At 35.1% G+C, this 21618-nt stretch overlaps 1 protein-coding gene across 9 annotated transcripts in view; it reads right to left on the reverse strand.

Moving 5' to 3' along the window:
* The window catches only part of Greb1l (GREB1 like retinoic acid receptor coactivator), a 269832-nt gene that overhangs the window by 76734 nt on the left and 171480 nt on the right, over nucleotides 1-21618 (reverse strand). For 7 of the 9 annotated variants that reach the window (XR_007348873.1, XM_048806453.1, XM_048806455.1 and 4 more), the window contains 4 exons: nucleotides 5450-5578; nucleotides 2677-2793; nucleotides 1715-1834; nucleotides 520-657 (listed from right to left, as the gene is read on the reverse strand). Coding sequence is in view for 8 of the 9 variants with exons in the window: in XM_048806453.1 (XP_048662410.1) it covers nucleotides 520-657; nucleotides 1715-1834; nucleotides 2677-2793; nucleotides 5450-5578 (504 nt within the window). In the remaining variant the exon portion in view is untranslated. The remainder of the gene's footprint in view (nucleotides 1-519; nucleotides 658-1714; nucleotides 1835-2676; nucleotides 2794-5449; nucleotides 5579-21618) is intronic. The other 2 variants (XM_015482496.2, XM_048806457.1) reach the window with 1 other exon arrangement.

A 21618-nucleotide genomic window follows, 5' to 3' on the forward strand; every position in this document is an offset into this window, starting at 1 on the left:
CTTGGTTCTCTTGTATGAGGTATGGTTTCTTTCTCTGTGGTTTGGCTCCCTTTGAGGGTACTGTCCTCTCCCCATCCTATCCATTCTTAGCAACCTCCAGGACCCAACTTAGACACCACTTCTGAGTAGTCTTCTCAGACCCCTCCAGAGAGAAGCAAGCCCTCTCTCCTCTGAGCTCTTGCAGCTCTTGGTTGTGAACCTCTGCCAGCTCACTTATCCCAGTGTGTTGTAATGTTATCCCAGTGTGTTGTAATGGCTGTTTACTGACCCCAGTGGTTAGTGAGGGGTCAGACTCCCCCCACTACACACTGCTCCTTGAGGGCAAGAAGGCTATGCCTTATTCTTGGCTTGTAATCACATATGTCATAGAGCATGAAGAAGCTGACCAATAAAAACTGAAAAAAATCAATAGCAGGATCAATGAATACACTCATGAATGCATGAATAAATCAACAATGAAATGGAGAGACATTCTTAGACTCCAGAGGACAGAAGCAACTTGGAATTCCTTCACCTTACCTATCAGAATTACTGGTCTCACTCCTGAGTTACTCAGCAGGTTTTCAGGAACAATTACCGTTTCCCCTGCAGGAATGGGCCGAGGTTGTAAAATTCCAGTTAATGGGGTCTGTGGAACTGGGGCAGATAAAAGGGGTTCTGGAGAAAAAAAAAAGTTGTTTGACAAGAAGGATTAGACATAAAAACTAAATGAAATACAAAGGAAAACAGTGCAATTTAAATACTTTTACTATAGAAATTTTAGAAGTCTAATGTTTTATTAGTTTTTTAAAATTAAAGTAATTCATGTATATTATATAAAATTAGAAGAAAAACAAAGGGAAGGATAAAAAAATCAACCATGATCATACAATCAGGCGATAACTACATTTAGTATTTTGGAGTTTTCCTTCCAATTGTTTTGTTCCACATGCAATCTTTTGGATTATGTTTTGGATTTTTATCTACCCACCCGTCCAATTATTAAAGTCATATTTTTGCCCACTGTGTAAATTGTGAAAAGAATAGAGAAGGAAGGAAGGTAGAAGGATAAATCATCATTAGTCAGTACTACCGAGAGGCAAACCACAGGAACATGGTGGCATAATTCTTTGTATATATAAGATATCTCTATTCAGTCTTTAAAACTATTGATTTAAATGAACTTAAAATTTTAAAGGATCCCACCTCTGTTTTAGGATCAATCTACCTAAAATGGCCTACTTGGTACCACAGGGTTGACAAATGTTTTTGAATGTTTAATTGTAGATAACAAATGGCCATGGATATCCAATGTTTGGATAGTAAGAGAGCGAGCCAGTTGGTTTTTCATTTTCTAGCTATGGATGGAACCATCCAGGCCAGAAGTAACAAGCATAGGTCATAAAGAGAGCCAGATCACAGAAGGGTAACTCCAACACCACTACTGACCGTGCCCTATGGTATGTGTTGACCAACTTGCCCTATGTGATGAATGGTTTATCAAAACCATGGGTTAAAAGTAAACCAGAAGTTGAATTAAAATCAGTAGTGATGGTACCTGTGTTTGCAGGGAAGGTAGACATAATGAGGACAAAATTTTAGCTATGATCAAGATCCTTACAAATTATTGAAATATGATTGATTGAAGAAATTTATCTTCAGGGAAAGAACAGGAGTAGAAGATACCTCTGCTGATTAAAAAGAAACTAAAACCCATTTTCTGTTAAATTCTTACCAGGTCTTGAAAGAGGACGAATTGTAGGAACAGGTGTAACTAAACCAGGTTGGGGGACAGGTGATCCAGGGTACCATCCCCGGTGTCGTTTCTTTGGTGGTCCAGAAGTGAACATGGTAGCTGAAGACAAAAAGAAAAGGCCTTGTCCTCAGCAATGTGGAAGAAAGAAAGAGTGCCAAAGTGACATAGCATCTTTACTTTGCTTTACTCAGAAGGTCTAAGTCAGTCTGCTATATGTAAAGATGAAATTAGAAAAAGCCACATTCATACCAACATCACACTAACAATACCTAACATTTGTATGTGGTTTTACAGTTTACTATCTTGTGCAGATTATTTCACAATCACGTGGAACTTTAGGTCAAGTACTGTTACAATCATTTTGTGGACAGAGGAAGGCAGGCTCAGATTTGCCTACACTTTAGTCAGAAAAAAAAAAAAAACTTGTTTTTTTCAAATGCTTTCTTTTACATCAGTTTCAACATTTACTTTCCAGTTAGACTCTTCCGTGTAGAATCACCAAGATATTTCATTACTACTGTTAACATCAATCGTAAACTTTCAAAACACTGTATGATAAGTAAAGTGAAAACTCTAATAGAGTGTGTGCTGTCAGACAATTTATCATTCAAAAACCTACACCCTGTGTGGTGGTACGTGCCTATAATCCCAGCAGCTCAGTAGGCTGAGACAGGAGGAATACAAGTTCGAGGCCAGGTCTCAGCAACTCTGTAAGACCCTCAGCAACTTAGCCAGACTCTCAGCAACATAGTGAGACTCTGTCTCAAAATAAAAAATAAAAAGGAGTGAGGATGTAGCTCAGGGGTAAAGCACACCTGGGTTCAATCCCCAGTACAGAAAGAAAGAAAGAAAGAAAGAAAGAAAAAAGGGAAAACAAAAACATGTAGCATTTCTACCATAATTAATTGCATCATTTCAAAACCCTAAGATGGGTGTTGTACCTTGGTCTGCAGATGTGTAGCTAGGTCTTGGCGACAAGGAGTAGTTCCCTGGGCGGGCTGGAGTGGAGCTGGATGCACTGCTCTTCCCTCCATGGCTACTGTTCCCATTTGCAGCATCTGTAGAACAGGAGAGGCTCCTTTTAGAATAGAGGCTGGCAAGACACTGCTACGTGTGAAGCTGCAAACATCTGATAGATTTCCTGCTTGAGGATGTGAAGATTCAAGGAAACCTCACTGATAGGATTCAGCTCAGTGGCATAAAACCAGTGACAACCATCAGAGGGACACCACCACTAACATTAAACATCACACATGTCAATTAAAAGAATTAATTAAAAAAAAGTCACCTAAAAATAATTTCCTAGGACATAAAGAGATCTTTGAGGGTCATTTCTCAATGAAGTCTTTGGAGATGGTGGGTTGAAAGAAGGGAAAACTGTTATTTGTTTTATTTTAATTTTGGATGACAGAAAATTTCAAACATATACAAAAGGAGAGAGAATAGTATGTAAACTTCTACATACCCACCATCCAGCTTCACCATGTATCAACACACTGCCCACCTGGCTTCATTTAGACACTCTACCTCCTTCCCCTGCACATACACACATACATGCTCTGAATTATTTTGAAGCAACCCATTTATCATAAAATTTCATTCCATAAGTACTTCTGTATGTGCTGCTAAAAAAACTCTTTAAAAACATAACTATAATATTATTATGCTTAGAATTAACAATGATGGACAATTTCTTAATATCATCAAGTATTTCATCAATATTCAAATTTATCCCAATTATCTTGAAAGAGCTTTTATAGTTGGCTTATTCAAACTGATATTCAAAAAAGATCTACACATTTGAATTTACTTGATAAGACCCTTAAATCTCTTTTAATATATAGGATTCCCCTTCTTCTTTCTTTTTTTTTTTTTTTTTGTGGTGGTGCTGGGGACTGAACCCAGGGCCTTGTGAACGCAAGGCAAGCATTCTACCAACTGTGCTATATCCCTAGCCCCCTTCTTCTTCTTTTTTCTTTCTTATAATTAATTTTTTTTCTTTCTGATAACCTAGTAGAATTTCCCATTTTCTGGATTTTGCTGATTGGCTGAACTTTGCTTTGTACTCTGTATTTCCAATAAACTAACTGTTAGATGTAGAGGCTTGATCGAGTTATATTCAATTTGGGTTGTTCTTTGGCAAAATAAGTACTATTATATACTTTCATTATGAAGTACATAATGGCCTCTGTTTGCAATATTAAGAGTGCTCTGTGGGTTCCATAGTTGTCGGCCTAAATCTTGTGTTATAAAGTTGATCAGCAACTTTTTACTCTAATGGTTTTAGCAACCAAGATATTACTACTAATCCATGACTTTCGTTGATTTTCTTAATGCAGTGAAAAACCTAAATTCGGTTTGTTTCAAGCCTGTAATCAAATCAGAAAGTAGGTCCTGTAAGAGTTGTTGGGCTGGATTAGAAACATGAGTGGGCTATGTAATTTATGATGCCTAAGTGTCGAAAAGTTTCTAAAAGTGAAGTTTTGTCTCCTCGTTCTTTTTATACCATTTCTTCTCTTTAAACATTGGACTTTCTGGGATTCCATCCTTATTTCACAACCCGCTTCACACTACATCTCTCCTTGGCTGATGCTATTTATCCTGATGATTTTAACTGCATGTTGATGGCTCAACCCTATCCCACCAGTCGTGATTTCCCTCTCTGGTGGATTAAATGACTGTTGAACAGCCCCACTGGATGTCCCAGGAAACTCAACATGTTCACACAGTCTCCTCTTGGAGAACCTGTTCCTCCATCTGCATTCTGTCTCAGGTACACCATTTGCCTAGAAAGGTGGATGTCAGCTGAGATCCTTTCTCCTTTATGCTCACATTCATCAATCAAGACCTGCTGAATTTACTTCCTGAGTAGCTCTCCAATTTGTCTCTCCAACCTATTATCACCCTGGCCAAGGACTTCATCATTTCTCACTTTGACTATTAAAATGAACTTCAACTAATTTTCCTACTCCCTGAGGCCTTCTAACATGTTACTGCCCAAATGATTCAGCTCAAGTCGTTCCTTTGCTCCTCAAGTTATAGAATAAAACCCAGGCTTCTTAGCCTGGTCTCCAAGGACTCTGTTTGCACACCACTAGCTAACCGCTTGCCACTTTAGAAGTTGCATATTTTATGGTTCTAACAAGTCCAAACTGCTGGCAGATATCATATGATCATGCTATTTTTTTCCCTTTTCATTCTCTTTTCCCTTTAATCTTTGTTTCTGCTGTTCCCTGAATTTGAAATGTCTTCCTTCCACTCCTTGGTACAGTATATATCTTCTCGCTGTGAAACACTAAGTTCCTCCAAGAACTCATTCTTGATTAGTCCTTAAAATGCTAGGCTTCAGCACATTGAAAATATCTTATATAGGCCCATTTCCCTTACTAGGTTACAAGGACATTTGTGGCAAGGCATTATGCCTTATTTGTTTTCATATCCTCAGTTCTTAGATGCCCAAGAAATGTTTGTTGAACAGAATCAAATTGCAGTATCTCTTCTGTGTGCCAAATGTCATTCTGACTCTTCTGGATGGAGCACTGAGAACACAAAGCTTTGTAAAATATTACATTATTATAGACAACCTCACTTCTGTCTTTAAGTGGCAGCTGGAAGCAGCTTCTGTTTTCTTCTATCAATTTGTCAATTAAATTTCACACAAGTCTTTTAGAGACTATGTATTTGCTAAAGAAATATAAGTAAGGAAAACATCACCTGCAGCATAAGTCTTCCCTACAACCTGCAAAGATAAAGCCAGTGGTTTCACAACATTCTTATTCCGGGTCAGGTCCTGAGCGCCACTTAAATTGATTGCAGAATTAGCTGGACTGAGAACCGGCGAATCTTTAAAATGAAAGAGGTTGTTTAAATTAGCAACCATTTATATGTGCAGGAATGAAGTTACTTCAATAAGGATGAATTGAGAAAAAAAAACAGATTATAGGATTTCAGATCTTTCCTTGAACTATTCAGAAATTTTGGAATAATAGTTTCTCTATATTCAGGCTTAATTATTTTTTATTCAATGAACACTTAATACAAGTCACTATGTGCTGGGTACTATTCTAAGTACTTCAAGTATATTAATTCACTCAATCCCTATAACAACTTTATGAGTTGATTAACATTACAAAACTGTCAGAAATTGAAGATAGCTCAAGGTTTTCACATCTTTACGGAGTGAGTATTATTACCTTAGGTAGCAGAAGTCAGTCAAGGTCAGATGCTCTACTATCATTATGTTCCATATCAAAACTATCTTCATACTTCTCTCAAAACTACGTTATAATAAGATATATTTATCTCTATTAAGATGAGTTTTTAATTTGAAAAGTGTCACACAAAGTAACTCATTGCAATCTAGGAGAAAATATTTTTCTCTGAAGGAAAGTTACTTTAGTTTTTTGAATAAACTAGAATTATTTATTGCAATCGTAGGTATATCCAAAAGAAAGCTTTTATTTGGATTCACAAAATAATTCATCATAGAAAAACTGCATTCTATTTCATAGACAGACAAGTTATAAGAGTGAGAAAGACTCAAGCCAACTGGAAATATCCTTAATAAGTAAAAACAAGTCCCTGACGTTACTCTGGCAGAACAGCTAGATCAGTTAACCCAGTATAATATCCAAAGGGACTGTTTAAATACTCTAGGAGTCTGAAAAACAAAGTCCCCTAAGAACACGGTACTGATGGTGCTACATTAGAAGTTATAAAAAAATTATTATTAGTAGTAGTAGTACTAGGGATTGAATTTAGGGGCACTCTACCACTGAGCTACATCCCCAGTCCTTTATTTTTAACTTTGAGACAGGGTCTCTCTAAGTTGCTGAGAGTCTTGCTAAATTGCCAAGGCCTTAAATTTATAATCCTCCTGCCTTAGGCTTCCAAGTCATTGAGATTACAAGTGTGCACCACTGCACCTGGCTAAAAACATTATTTTTATTCTACAACATATCTGACTCATCTTTTCATAAGAACTGAGAAGTAGGAAATGGTTCTCTGTTGGCTCAGAAGAGTTAATGTGCCTCTCTGAGGGAGCAACCTAACAGAGGGAAAGCTTTAAGGTCCACTGAAAGAACAGTGGCTACTAAGTACATATACAACACTACAAAGTAGCAGGAGGCTGAACATGGTCCCAATTTCCACATCTTAACAGATGTTTAAAGGACAGGAATCCCAGGCAAGATGGCTATGCTATTACACAGCTGGTCAGTATGTTTCAGGCCACAATCATGTTGTTTGGAATAAGACTGGTAGCTTATTATACTAGTTTATATCTACAATTTTAGTAAAATCCTAACTAATAGTGCAAGTAAACATATAAGCAAAATCCAGTTGATGAATTACTAAGTGTGGTACTATAGTTTGAATATGAAGTGTCCCCGAAAGGGCTCATGTGTCAGGCAATCCAGGAATACTTGGAGGAAAATTATTAGATTACCTAATCAGTGGATTGATGTATTAATAATCTAAATGGATTACTAGGTGGTAATTGTAGTCAGGTGGGGCAAGGCTAGAGAAGTAGTAGGTCACTAGGGGCATGGCCTTGGGAATTATATTTTGTCCCTGACTCCTATCTCTCTGTTTTAACAAGGATAACATAAAATGTTGATATGAAGAAATAAATATGAATAGTTGGAAAAATCCTGAAAAATAAGAGAAAGAGGGAGACTAGTATGATGATATGATATAAAAACCTTAGTGAATAAAACATTATGGTCTTGGTGCACTAGCATGCAAACAAAATAGTGGAAAATAACCCCAGTAAGAAATAGACATAAATACACAAGAGAATTGAGTGTAAGATAAAGAAAAATACTCAAATCAGCAAACAACACTCAACGAATTGTGTTGAGACATGTGGGTATATAGAAAAATAGTTGTATATACATCTTAGACCAAGTACCAAACAAAATCAAATGGATCAAAAATACAAATTTTAAAATTGAAAATACAAGAATAAAAGGAAAAAATATGGGAGATTTAATTGTCACCTAAATACGGAAAAGGTCAAATTATTGCTCATAATGCAGAAGCCATAAAGAAAATTAATAAATTCAACTACTCAAAAATTAAAAGATTCTGCATGGCAAAATACATGATAACCAGGCAAATACTAACCAGAGAGTTCAGGAAAAAACACTTTCTGAGATTAGTCACACTAGTATCAGAAAAAAACAGACTTTAAGCAAAAACTATATTGGAAAAAAAGAAGGACCTTTTACAATGATAAAAGAGTTGATCCACAAGGAAGATAATTATAAACATATATGCAACTACTAACAGACCCAAACACTTGAAGCAAAATTTGACAGAATTAGAGGGAAAACAGCTGTTTAATAATAGTTGGAGATTTCAAAACCCTGCTTTCAATAATTGATAGAACAGCCAGAGAGATTAGCAACAAAGAAACAGAAGAGTTGAATAACACAGTAAACCAATTGGACCTAATCGACACCAACAGAACATTCCTCCAACAAAAGCAAAATACATAAAAATTACATATTCTTTTCCAGTATACAGGACTGTTCTCCAGGATAGACCAGATGTTAGCCAAAAAACAAGTCTCAATTAACTTCAAGGAACTAAAATCACATGAAATACATTTTCTGACTTCAATAGAATCCAGTGACTGACCAATAATGAAAGGAAATTTGAAAAATTTATAAATGTGTCAAAATTAAAGATATTCCTAAATAACCAACACATGAAAGAAATCACAAAGTAAATCAGGTATCACTTCAACATAAATGAAAATGAAACACAACTCCAAAAAGTTTATGTGATGCCACTTAAGAAGGAGAATTATTCCTCAGTATCCACAGGAGATTGGTTCCAGGACCCTATGAATACCAAAAGCTGCAGGTGCTCAATTCCTTTATACAAAATGGTACAGTATTTGCATATAATTTTCACACACCTCCTGTATTCTTTCAGTCATCTCTATATTACTTTTAATACCTAATACAATGTAAACGGGATGTAAATAGTTGTTAAACTATATTGTTTGGGGGGAAATGAGTGGACACTTTAAATACAAATAATTTTTTTTTCCAAGTATGTTTGATCCCCTAAGCAACTGAAGATGTGGATGCAGAACAGGCAGATGTGGAACCTGTGGATATGGGGACCTGTGGACATGAACAGCCAACTGTACTGAGAGGGAAATGTATGGCTATAAATGCCTATATTTGAAAAAAAAAAAAACACAAAAACAGAAAGAGCTCAAATAAATAACCTTAAGAAACTAGAAAAAGAAGAGCAAATTAAACCCAAAGACAACAGAATAAAAGAAATAATACTTATTGAAGTAAAAATGAATGAAGTAAGAAATAGACAACTGAGAATCAACAAACTTAATGTCTGCTAAGTGGTAGCTAGGATGACCAAGAAAAAAAAGAGAAGATGCAAATTATTAAAACCACATAAAAATAAACAAATAAAATAAAAAGGTATTGTGTCCATCTACAACTAAAATAATAATAATAACAATAATATTAAAAGAATAAAAGGAGTGGCATCACTAGCAATCTTAAAGAAAAAAAAAAGAATTGATATGAACAACTGTATGTCATTTTTAGGGACTGAACCGTACTGCCCCCAAATTTGTATGTTGAGGCCCTTACCTCCAAACCTTAAAATGTGACTAGATCTGTAAATAGGACCTTTAAAGAGGTTATTAAGGTTAAATGCAGTTATAGAGCAGGGCTCTAATCCAATATACTGATGTCCTTACAAGGAGAGAAAGAGACACCCAGATGCCCATGCACAGCAGACAGACCACTTGAGGACACAGCAAGAAGATGGCCATCTGCAAGCCATGGGGAGAGGTCTCAGAAGAAACCAAATTGGCCAGCACCTCAGTTTTGGACTTCTAACCTCTAGGACTATGAAAAAATAAATTTATGTCAGTGGCATTTTGTTATATCAGCCCTAATACACTAATACTGTCATCAAATTAGATAATTAGGTTACAAATGAATAAATTTCTAGGACAGATTGATTCAAGAAGAGAAAAAAATCTGAACATATTTCTGAAAAGTAAAGAGACTGAATTGGCTAATAGCAAAAAACAATATCCTACAACTAACCACACACACACAAAAAAAAACCTCAAAGACTCAAGGGTTTCATTAAATTTACTAACACTTAAAGAAATACTACCACTTTTTCACAAACTCTTTCAAAACATAAAAGAGAAGGGAACATTTCCTAATTCATATTGCATAGTCACTGATGACTCTCATATCAAAACCAGACAGAGATTCAAAAGAAAAGCAAGCTATGGTATATAGTTTAAGCAACTTATAATACAGATATAAAAATGCTTACAAAATACTAGCAAATTGAATCTAGCAACACACACACACACACACACACACATATATAGATTCATACACCATAACAAGTAAGATTTTTTAGCAGGAATGCAAGGTTGGTTTAACATATATAAATTTATTAGTATAATTCATAATATTAATAAAGGACAAAACTACATGATTAATTTAATAGATACAAGGAAGCTGACAAAATTCAACTCCCTTTCATGATAAAAACAATTAACAAACTATGAACACAACTGATAGTCTTCAACTTGATAAAGGGCATCCATAAAAAAGTTACTGCTAATATCATATTAAATGGTAACAGACTAAATGTTTTCCCCCCTAAGATCTAATTATAATCTGAACCAAGACAAGGGTGTCAATTTTTGCCATTTCTATTTGATACAGTATAGGAGGTTTTTATCTGGGGTATTTAGGAAGGAAAATAAAATAAATGTATCTAGGTTGATAGGAAGAAGTAAAACCACATCTATTTAAAAATGACATGTACAGGAAATCCTAAGGAATTCACTACAAAACTACTAGTGCTGACAAATGAGTTCATCAAGGTCCCAGGATATAAGATCAATATACAAAAATCAATGGACTGGGGTGTAACTCATTAGTAGAGTGCTTGCCTAGCATGTGCAAGGGCCTGGGTACTGATCCCCAGCACCAAATTTTTTTTTAAAGAATTGAATGTTATGTACTTAAAATAAATAATCCAAAAATAAATAAAGATTTTTCCCATTCTGTGGATTGTCTTTTTCTTTTGATGGTGTCCCTTGCAGCATAAAGTTTTTTTCTAAAGAATTGAATGTTATGTACAAAATCAAATTTATAATAGCATCAAAAACTGTAATTAGGAAAAAACTGAACAAAAGAACTACAAAACTTTGCCAGGCATGGTAGCACACATCTGTAATCTCAGCTGCTCCGAAAGCTGAGGCAGGAAGACTGCAAATTTGAGGGTGGCCTGGGCAACTTAGTGAAAACTTAGTGAGATCCTGTCTCAAAATAGAAAATAAAAAGAGGTGGAGAGGTAGCTCAGTGGCAAAGTGCTTGCCTAGAAAGTGAAAGGTGTGGGGTCAATTCCCACTACTGAAAAAAAAGAAAAAGGACAAAATTTATACTATGAAATCTACTAAACGTTAAAGGAAACTAACTAAAGACGACCAACATTCATGGATAGACATTCTGTGTCTATGGCAATACTCCCAAATTGTTCTAAAGAGTCAATCAAGCCTCACCAAAATTCCAGGCGGCTTCTTCCCAGATACTGACAAGCAAATTCTAAAATTTATATAGAAATGCAAGGAGCTCAGAATAGTCAAAACAATTTTGAAAAACAGAAGGAAGCTATAGGACTCAAACTTCCCTATTTCAGAACTTCATCCAAAGATACCAACATTATAGTGTCGTAACAGCATAAGGACAGGCACACAGATCAATGAAATAACATTGAGAGTCCAGAAATATATCCTTTTTATTAATGAACAACTGAATTTTGACAAAAGTGTCAAGAAAATTCAAAACTTTTTTTTTTTTACAAATGGTTTTGAGACAAGTAGATATCCATTTATAAAAGAATGAAGTTGGATGCCTTACACACATAAAAAAATTAACCTAAAATTTAATAGCTATAACATTCTTAGAAGAAAACACATAAGTAATATTCATGACCTTGCAATAAATAATGGTTTCTCAGATAAGAAACTGAAACTATAAGCAACAAAAGAAAATATAAATTAACTGGATTTTAACAAAATAGAAAAAAACTTTATGCTTCAAGGACACCATCAAAAGAAAAAGACAATCCACAGAATGGGAAAAATCTTTGTGCAAATCATCTGTCTGATAACGGTCTTGCTCCCAAAACATATAAAGAACCCTTCTTAAATCTATAATTAAAAATACCCAATGGAAAAATAGGCAGATGATTTGTATAAACACTTATTTTAAAAATATTCAGGGCTGGGGTTGTAGCTCAGTGGTGGAGAACTTGCCTAGCATATGTGAGGCACTGGGTTCGATTCTCAGCACCACATATAAATAAATTTAAAAAACGGTCCATCAACAATTTTTAAAAATCAAAAAAATATATACAAATACTGGATACAGTGGCAAACGTCTGTAATCCCAATGGCTCAGGAGGCTGAGGCAGGAGGATCCTGAGTTAAAAGCCAGTCTAGCAGCTTAGCGAGGCCCTAACCAACTTAGTGAGACCCAGCCTCTAAATCAAATATAAAAAAGAACTGGGGAGACCTGTGGTTAGACTCAGTGGTGAAGTGCTTGCCTCGCACGTGTGAGGCACTGGGTTCGATCCTCAGCACCACATAAAAATAAATAAAGATGTTGTGTTCATCACTAAAAAATAATATTTTTTTAAAAAGGCCTGGGGGATGTGCTCAGTGGGTCAAGCACCCCTGGGTTCAATCCCTGGTACCCACCCCCCAAATATACATTCCCCTACACACACCAATGGCTAATAAACACATGAAAAGATGCTCAAGGTCATTACACTGGAGGAATGCAAATCAAAACCACAATTAGATACTACTTCATGCCCACAGGAGGGCTATAATCAAAGAGAAAGGTAACAAGTATTGGCAAGGGTGTGGGAATCCTCACATGTTACTCGTGGAAATATAAAATGGTTTATCCACTTTGGCAAACAGTTTCTTAAACAGTTACACATAGATTCAACTATATGACTCAGAAACTCTACTCCTCAAAGAAGAAGTGAAAATGCATACTCATATAAAAACCTGTACACAAATATTCATAGCGGCATTCTTATTATTATTATGTTTATTATTTTGGGTGCTGGGGATTGAATCCAGGGCCTTGTACACTAAGTACATGCTCTATCAGAGGTTATAACAATGTGTATTTCTCTCTCTCTCTCTCTCTCACACACACACACACACACATACACGAATAAATTTTTTTTGGTGCTGAGGATTGAATCGAGGATGTCTTATTATCCAGCAACATATTCAGCCCTTTTATTTATTTATTTATTTATTTATTTATTTAGAGACAAGGTCTCACTAAGTTACCCAGGCTGGCCTTGAACTTGCTATCCTGTCTCAGCCTCCCTGGGATCACAAGTATTCGCCACTAAACCAAGCCAATAGCAATATTTAATGTCTCCAAACAGAAACAACCTAAATATCCACTAACTGATGAATGAATAAACAAACTGTGATTTTTCCATACAACAGAATATTATTCATCGATGATAAGAATGAAGTAAAATACTGATATATGCTACAGTATGGAATAAACTTGAAACCTACTTCTTCATGAAAGAAGCCAGTCACGAAGAATATATGTAATATGTATACAAAATACCAAGAACAGACAAATCTGTGGAAATAGAAAACAGATTTGTGGTTGCCAGGGGCTGGGAAAAGTGGTAAAACAGGAGTGACTATTCGCAAGTTCAGGGTTTCTTTTCAGAGTGATAAATACTCTGACATGTATTGTACAATTCTATGAATGTACTAAAAACAATTTAATTGCATACATTTAATGAGTGGATGGTATGGTATAATAATAATAACAATTATTATTATTATTTGATGCTGGGGATTAAACCAAGGGGCACTCAACCATTGAGCCTTCTTTTGTATTTTATTTAGAGATAGGGTTTCACTGAGTTGCTTAGGTCCTCACTAAATTGCTGAGGCTGGCTTTGAACTCACAATCCTCTTGCCTCAGCCTTCCAAGCCACTGGGATTACAGGCACATGCCATCTTGCCCAGCTTAATAATTATATCTCAATGAAACTACAACTTACAAACGCTATAAGTAAAATGATAAACCAGGGAAAATATTAACTAATATTACAGTTAATTACACTCTGCACTTCCATCAACAGAAACCAGTAAGAAAAAAGACCACTGTAGCTTGGTTGCCCTGCATCATATCTCATTAGTCCCTTTGATTTCTGCAGAAGCTCCAGCAGACAGTTCTTTACGAGCTCAGGGACATACCTTAAGTTCATATTTAGTTTTTTTCCAGCTTTTTGTCTCAAGGCTTTCTTCAAGGCCATCAAGCTCTCTCAGCCCTGGGTGTGGTCCAGAGTGTGAGGGAGTTTTATGTTTCTAGGGCAATCCTCAATTAACAGGGACTTGAAAATGAGTGTCCCAGCCCCACATTCATATATATATATCTCCAAACAGAAATATTATATATATTAATATATAATATTAAATATATATTAGTTTTAGGTGGACACAATATCTTTATTTTACATTTATGTGGTGCTGAGGATCGAATCCAGTGCCTCAGGCATGGTAGGCGAGTGTTCTACCACTGAGTCACAACCCCAGGGCCCCAAGCCTCACATTCTTTAGAAGGTGTTCTGGAAGGCATTCTGCATGCTTCTTGGAGAAGCTCAACTATATAGAAAACACACCCTTATGTTGGCTTACTCTGGCTTCCAGGGATCACTTGCCAAATAAACAACCGAAGTCCTTCCCTTAGGCTCTGATTTCATCAGAACCCAAACTATGACAACTGACAACTCAAAAACAAAAGGGTAAGAAAGAAACTTAAAGTTCATAGAAAAGAACATGCAAATATCTTTTAAACAAATGTTAAGATGCTCAATGTCAATGATAAGGAAAATGCAAATTAAAACTACATTCTGATATCATTTTATCCCATCAGGTATACAAAAATCCAAAAGTTCAATAATAAACTTTGTTAGTGGGTATCTGGGAAAATACATGTTACGATGCATGCACTGATATGGCCTCCATGGATAGTAATCTGACAGACTATATGGAGATTTTAAATGAGCCTGTGCTTGACCCAACAATTCCTGGACATTTATATACATGTGAGGAATTATTTATGTTGAGGATATACATTGATGAATTGTTTGGGAACAATACGTAGACACACATACACACATATGTATGTCTATCAACAGGAGATAGGTTAAACAAATTATGGCACATCCAGATATCATAATAGTATGCAGCATTAAAAAAATTAATGAGTAAGCTCTCTATTGATGTGGAAAGATCTCTAAGAAATGTCAATATAAAAAAGTGAGATGCAGAACAGCGCATACAAAACATTGCCTTTGGATTAACAAGGTGTAAAAATAAGAATTTGTATTTGCTTGAATAGATATAAAAAGAATCTAGAAAAATACACAAGAAACTAATTATAGTGATTACCAATAGGTAATGGGGGATAGGCATGTAGAAATGAAGTGGGATGAAAAGGAACTCACTTTATGTACATGAATATATATATATATATATATATACACACACACACACATATACACACACACACACACACACACACACATAGGTATTTTTGGAAAAAACACAAATATTTCAAAATGGTGGGCTGGGCGTGGTGGTGCACACCTGTAATTCCAGCAGCTCAGGAGGCTGAGGCAGGATTGTGAGTTCAAAGCCAGCCTCAGCAACTTAGTGAGGCACTTAGCAACTCAGGGAGACCCTGTCTCTCAATAAAATATAAAAGAGGGCTGGGGATGTGCTCAGTGGTTAAACGCCCCTGGGTTTAATCCCTGGTACCAAAAAAAAAAAAAAAGTGGAATGATTGTTTAAAAACTAAGGATAGAAATTGGCTACATGTAGAGGATACCTTTTATCAGAAGTGTTTCTTAAATATATAAACATGTAATTCAGCATTAAATTACATAATGATTTTAAAAGGTAATTCCATTCAATGGAACTGATTCTACAAAGTTATCAATTCTCTAACCCCCAAATCAAGGGATATGTTTCAGTCTCTATGATACTAAATCCCTTTACTTATTTAGTCAACAAATTTTTGAACACTTATGTGTCAAAAATCTTGCTAAATTCTATGGGTGAAAGGGTAAACAAGCACTGTATTTAGGTCTGTTTTTCCGTCTACTGGAGTACTCTGTTCTCCTACCCTTGTATCTGTCTTAAGAGCCAGACTTATGGTTTCATTTTTGAAAATTTATTTGATTTATACTGTTTGTTCTACTTTATTTGATACAAAATATAGAACCATAAATTGTAGAAAAAAATCAGAAATCACAGAGAAGTATTAGATAAGAGAGAACTTTCTAAAATGTAAGTCCTACTGTGTTATTTTCTAATTTTTACCACTTTGAATGCTTCTATTCTTGAATTTATTATGTATGTAATTTCAAAATCACCATGTAATTTAATACTGGATACAGTATGGTTACATTTGCATATTCAGCATTTAAGACTAGTGGTTTTGATTACTGGGGAGCGGCACTAAGGGTTCAAGATATGATTCCCTGTAATCTTGCTCAGACATGAATTTGAACCATGGACCTGGGAGGATGCTGGGCAGAACCTAATGCTTAACTAGTAAGAAGTGGATTGCTTAACATCTGCATCTCTCCAAGGCTTCATTCTCTTCCCTAGAGACTGGACATCCATTTAAAGGGGAGACCTATAAGCAACAGAGGATTCACAAACTTGGAAAATTCCTTGAGCACAGCTCTGCTCTCTATGTGGTAAGTGGTTTGTAACTTCTTGTTTCTTCCCCTAGGTCATGAGCTCCTTGAGGGCATTCCCAGCTGCTGGTACAATGACTGTCACATGGTGGCTAAAGAAATAAAATGGAAAAAAATACCAAAAATAATCTTCTTATCCTTTGTATGCAACAATTCAATAACTTGCTGTTAGTGCACAATCACTGGGAGAAAAAAATTTCTAAATAAAAGAAGCCAATTAGTGAATAGAAAAGAGTTTAGATCTTGATTTTTGCCACTTACTAGCCTTTAAAAAATTTTTTGCCAAATATTAACTGAATATAGACTTTGTTTTATGATCAACAAAATTACACTAAAAATTCACAGTGTTAAGCACAGTGAATAAAATATAGTAGATGTTCCATAAGTGTTTTAACCTGGTTAAACCTTTTTTAAAATTTGTTCTTTTTAGATATACATGACAGTAGAGTGTATTTTGACCTATTATACATACATGGAGTATAACATGAGGATCTCATTCTTGTGGTTGTACATGATGTGGAGTTTCACTCGTGAAATATATGAATGTTCACATATGAATGTTATGTCCAATTTGTTTGGTTAAATCTTGTTAAGGGTTTTCTAGATGTCGAGAGCTTAAGTCTTTATGAGTTCTCTTTTTGCTCTGAATCTCCTAGGGCAAAAGAGACTAAATAACTTGCTTTGCAGCAAATTAACGTAGACTCTATAGTAACTTGCTTCTTTCCTGAGTAAAGTTACACTAGACCTATTTTTACATATAAAATGCCATTAGAATAATACCCTTCTAATAGAGGCACCATATTTCCATTACTGCTTTCTAAACCCTCATTAGTTATTCATGTCAGCTCTTTTACTTCTGATTAAGTCAAACTAGCATTTCATTAAAATATGAACGTATTTGCCCTCTAAAATTAATGGTAATTCAGATATCTTCCTAACTTGTTCTTATGTTGCTGATTTTTTAAAGAAATATCTTTACTGAGGTATAGCTGACAATAAACCACACTTATTTATTCATTTTTTTTTTTGGTACTGGAGATTTGAACCCAGGGGTACTTAACAACTGAGCCACACCCCCAGCCCCTTTTAAAATATTTTATTTAGAGACAGGTCCTCGCTAAATTGCTGAGGCTGGCTTTGAACCCGAGATCCTCCTGCTCAGCCTCCCAAGCTTCTGGGATTACAGGCACCACCTAGCCAGGCTCACACTACACATATGTAAAGTACTCAATTGCCTAAATTTTGACATAGGTACCTATGCATGAAGCCATCCTCACAGTCAAAATAGTGAACATATTTATTTTTTAATTCCTCCTCTTGTGCCTCCCTTGCTACCCCATCCCCAAGCAATCATCGATGGCATTTTCTAGAGTTTTATATAAATAGAGTCATACAGTATTGCTTTTTTAGAGGGCTGACTTCTTTCAATTATCAGAATTATTTTGAGATTCATCAATGTTGCTGATCAATAGTTCTTTTTATTTATTATTATGTGGATATAATAACTATCTACTTACCTATTGATAGACATCTGAATTGTAGCCAGTTCTTGGCACTGTGATTACAGGCGTGCACTACCAAGACAATATAGAATAACTGTACTGCCTTAAAAAGGATTTTTTTCTTTTTCTTTTCTTTCTTTTTTGGTACCCAGAGGCACTTAACCACTGAGCCACAACCCCAGCCCTTCTTTTTTCATTTTTTACTTTGAGACAGGGTCTTGCTAAGTTGTCCAAGCCCTCACTAAATTGCTGAGGCTGGCTTCGAACTTGCGATCCTCCTTCTTCAGCCTCCCAAGCCGCTGGGATTACATGTGTGTGCCACTTTGCCCAATTCTTCCTAGTTTCTTAAGGTGGAAATTTAGTTTATGTATTAAAGGAAGAAATTTCTAGGTTTTTAAAATTTATAGGTTTTTAAATTTTTTTTCAGTACCAAAAATTGAACCCAGAGTTGCTCTACCACTGAGGTACATCCCCAGACACACACACACACACACACACACACACACACACACACACATATATAATTTTGAGACAGGGTCTCCCCAAGTTGCCTGGCTGATCTTCAACATGCAGTTTTCTTGCTTAAGCCTCCTAAACTACTGGGATTACAGGCATGTACCATCACACTTGGCTCTAATATAAATTTTACATATAATTTATCCCTAAAAACTACTTTAGTGGCCTCACACAAATTGGATAAATTCTTTTTTCATTTTCATTTAATTCAAAGTATTATGAATTTACCTTTTGATTTACTGTTTGATTAACAGATTATTTAGAAGTGTGTTAGTTTGCAAATATTTAGGAATTTTAGGATTTCCAGAAATCCTTCTGTTATTGATTTCTTATTTAATTCCATTTTAAGCAAAGACTATACTTTGTTTGATTTGAATCCTTTAAATGTGTTAAGACTTGTTTTATGGCTCACAAGTATCTTATGTTTATTTTTGTCCTCTTTATATAACATGTATTTTTTTTTCTGGCTTGAGGAGAATGTGTTGTGGGGTGGAATATTGTATAAATGTCAGATCAAGTTAGTTGATGGTACTATTCAAATATTCTATATTTTTATTGATTTTCTGTCTACCTGTTCTATCAATAATTGAGAAAGGGATATTGGAATACATGGCTATAGTTATGGATTTCTATATTTCTCAAATTATTTTTTGCTTCATGTATCTTAAAGCTCTGTTATAAGGTAAGTTTTTTTAGAATTGTTGTGTTTTCTTGATTATTTGACCCCTCTGTCATTATAAATTACCTCTCTAATCTTGGGTAGTGTCCTTTGCTCTGAAATCTATTTTGCCTGATATTAACAGAGCCACTCAAGTTTGCTTTTGACTAGTGTTAGCATTGTTAGTTTGGTTTTAAAATACTTTTACCTTTAGCCCATTTATATCTTTAGATTTTAATTGTTTTTCATGTAGGCAACATGAAATTGGCTCTTTTAAAAAAATCTGATAATCTCTGCTTTTGAATTAGGGTGTTTAGATCATTTACATTTATTGTGATTCTTGGTGTGAGTCTATCATCTTACTATTTGTTTTCTACTTGTCCTATTTACTCTTTTTCTTCTTTCAGCCATATTTTGGATCAACCAAGTATATATTTTTTATATTTATTTTTTAGTTATAGGTGAACACAACATCTTTATTTTATTTTTATGTGGTGCTAAGGATTGAACCCACTGCCACTGCCTCATGCATGCCAGGCGAGCGCCCTTCCTCTGATCCACAACCACAGCCCCAACCAAGTACATTTTATGATGTTATTTTTATCAATTTTGCTGTTTATTAACTAAAATTCTTTGGTTATTTTAGTAGTTGCTTTAGAATTTCTAGGATATATCTTACCACAGTAAAACTTCAAATAATGTTGTATAACTTCAAATATTCTGTAAGACTTTTACAAAAGCATACTTCTATCTCTCCCCTCCTGGCCTATATGCTATTTTTCACTTGTTTTACTTTTTTTGCATATATTATGAAACTCACAAAATATATTTATTATATTGACATTATATCGATTATCTTTTAAATAGATTTAAAGACTAAGAAAAAATTGCATATATTTACCCATGTGGTTACCATCTGAGTGGTTTTCATTGCTTTGACAGATTCAGATTTTCATCTAGTATCATTGTCCATCTACTTGAAAGACTTCCTTTTCTTGTAAAGTGAGTCTATTTTTGGTGAATTCTTTCAAGTGTTGTATGTCTGAAAGTGTTTTTATTTCACCTTCATTTTTGAAGACTTTTTGCTGAATATATAGAGTTCTGTATTGTCTGCTCTTTGCTTTCAACATTTTAAAGATGTTGCTCCACCGTCTTATTTGTTTCCCATGAAAAATACGATGCTATGCTCATTTTTGTTTTTCTGTACATAACACACTTTTTTCCTCTGGCTGCTTTTAAGATTTTTCTCTTTGTTGTTGGTTTTGGCAATTTTATTATGATGGGCTTTGGTATAGTACTTTTTTTAAATTCATGTTTCTTGTGCTTAGGATTCAGTGAAATTCCTGGATGTGTGGGTCTGTATATTCATCAAGTTTGGGGAGTTTTTGGACATTATTTATTCACATATTTTTTGTGTATCTCCTACCCACACCTATTTAGGCACTCCAGTTACCAGTATATTGTGCTGCTTGTAGTTGTTGCACAGCTCATGGGTACTCTCTTTGTTTTTTTCTCAATTTTTTTCTCTCTCTGGATTTCATTGTGGATAGTTTCAGTTACTATGCTTTTTGAGTCACTAACCTTTTCTTCTGCAATGACTAATCTGTTATTCATCTCACCTAGTGTATTGTTCATCTCAAATATTGTACTTATAATTTCTAGAAATTTGATTTGGGTCTTTTTAAAAAATCTTCCATGCCCACTTAATTTTTTAAATATATGAACTCTAGTTAAAATAACTGTTTTGGGTCTGGGGTTGTAGCTCAGTGGTAGAGCGTTTGCCTAGCATGTATGAGGCACTGGGTTGGATTCTCAGCACCACATAAAAATAAATAAAAGTCCATTGACAACTAAAAAACTATTTTAAAAAATTAACTGTTTTGATGTCCTCTTGTGATTCTAACATCTGTATCAGTTATGCATTGGTTTTGGTTGATTAATTTGTCTTCTTAATATTAGTTATATATCCATCTTTGCATGCCTACTAATCTCCTTTTTCCGTATTTTTAATTGATGCATTATAGTTGTACAGAATGGTGTGATGTGTTGTTACATATTTTATGCCTGGTAATCTTTTTTTTTTTTTTAATTTTTTATTGTGGGTTGTTCAAAACATTACAAATTTCTTGACATATCATATTCCACACTTTGATTCAAGTGGGTTATGAACTCCCATCTTCACCCCATACACAGATTGCAGAATCACATCAATTACACATCCATTGATTTATATATTGCCATACTTGTGTCTGTTGTGCTCCGCTGCCTTTCCCATCCTCCACCCTCCCCCCTCCCCCCCTCTCCCCTCCCCTCCCCTCCTCTCTCTCTACCTCCTCCACTGTATAACCCTGAGGGTCTCCTTC

This window comes from Marmota marmota, unplaced genomic scaffold (genome assembly GCF_001458135.2).
Source record: "Marmota marmota marmota unplaced genomic scaffold, marMar, whole genome shotgun sequence".
NCBI lineage: Eukaryota > Metazoa > Chordata > Mammalia > Rodentia > Sciuridae > Marmota > Marmota marmota.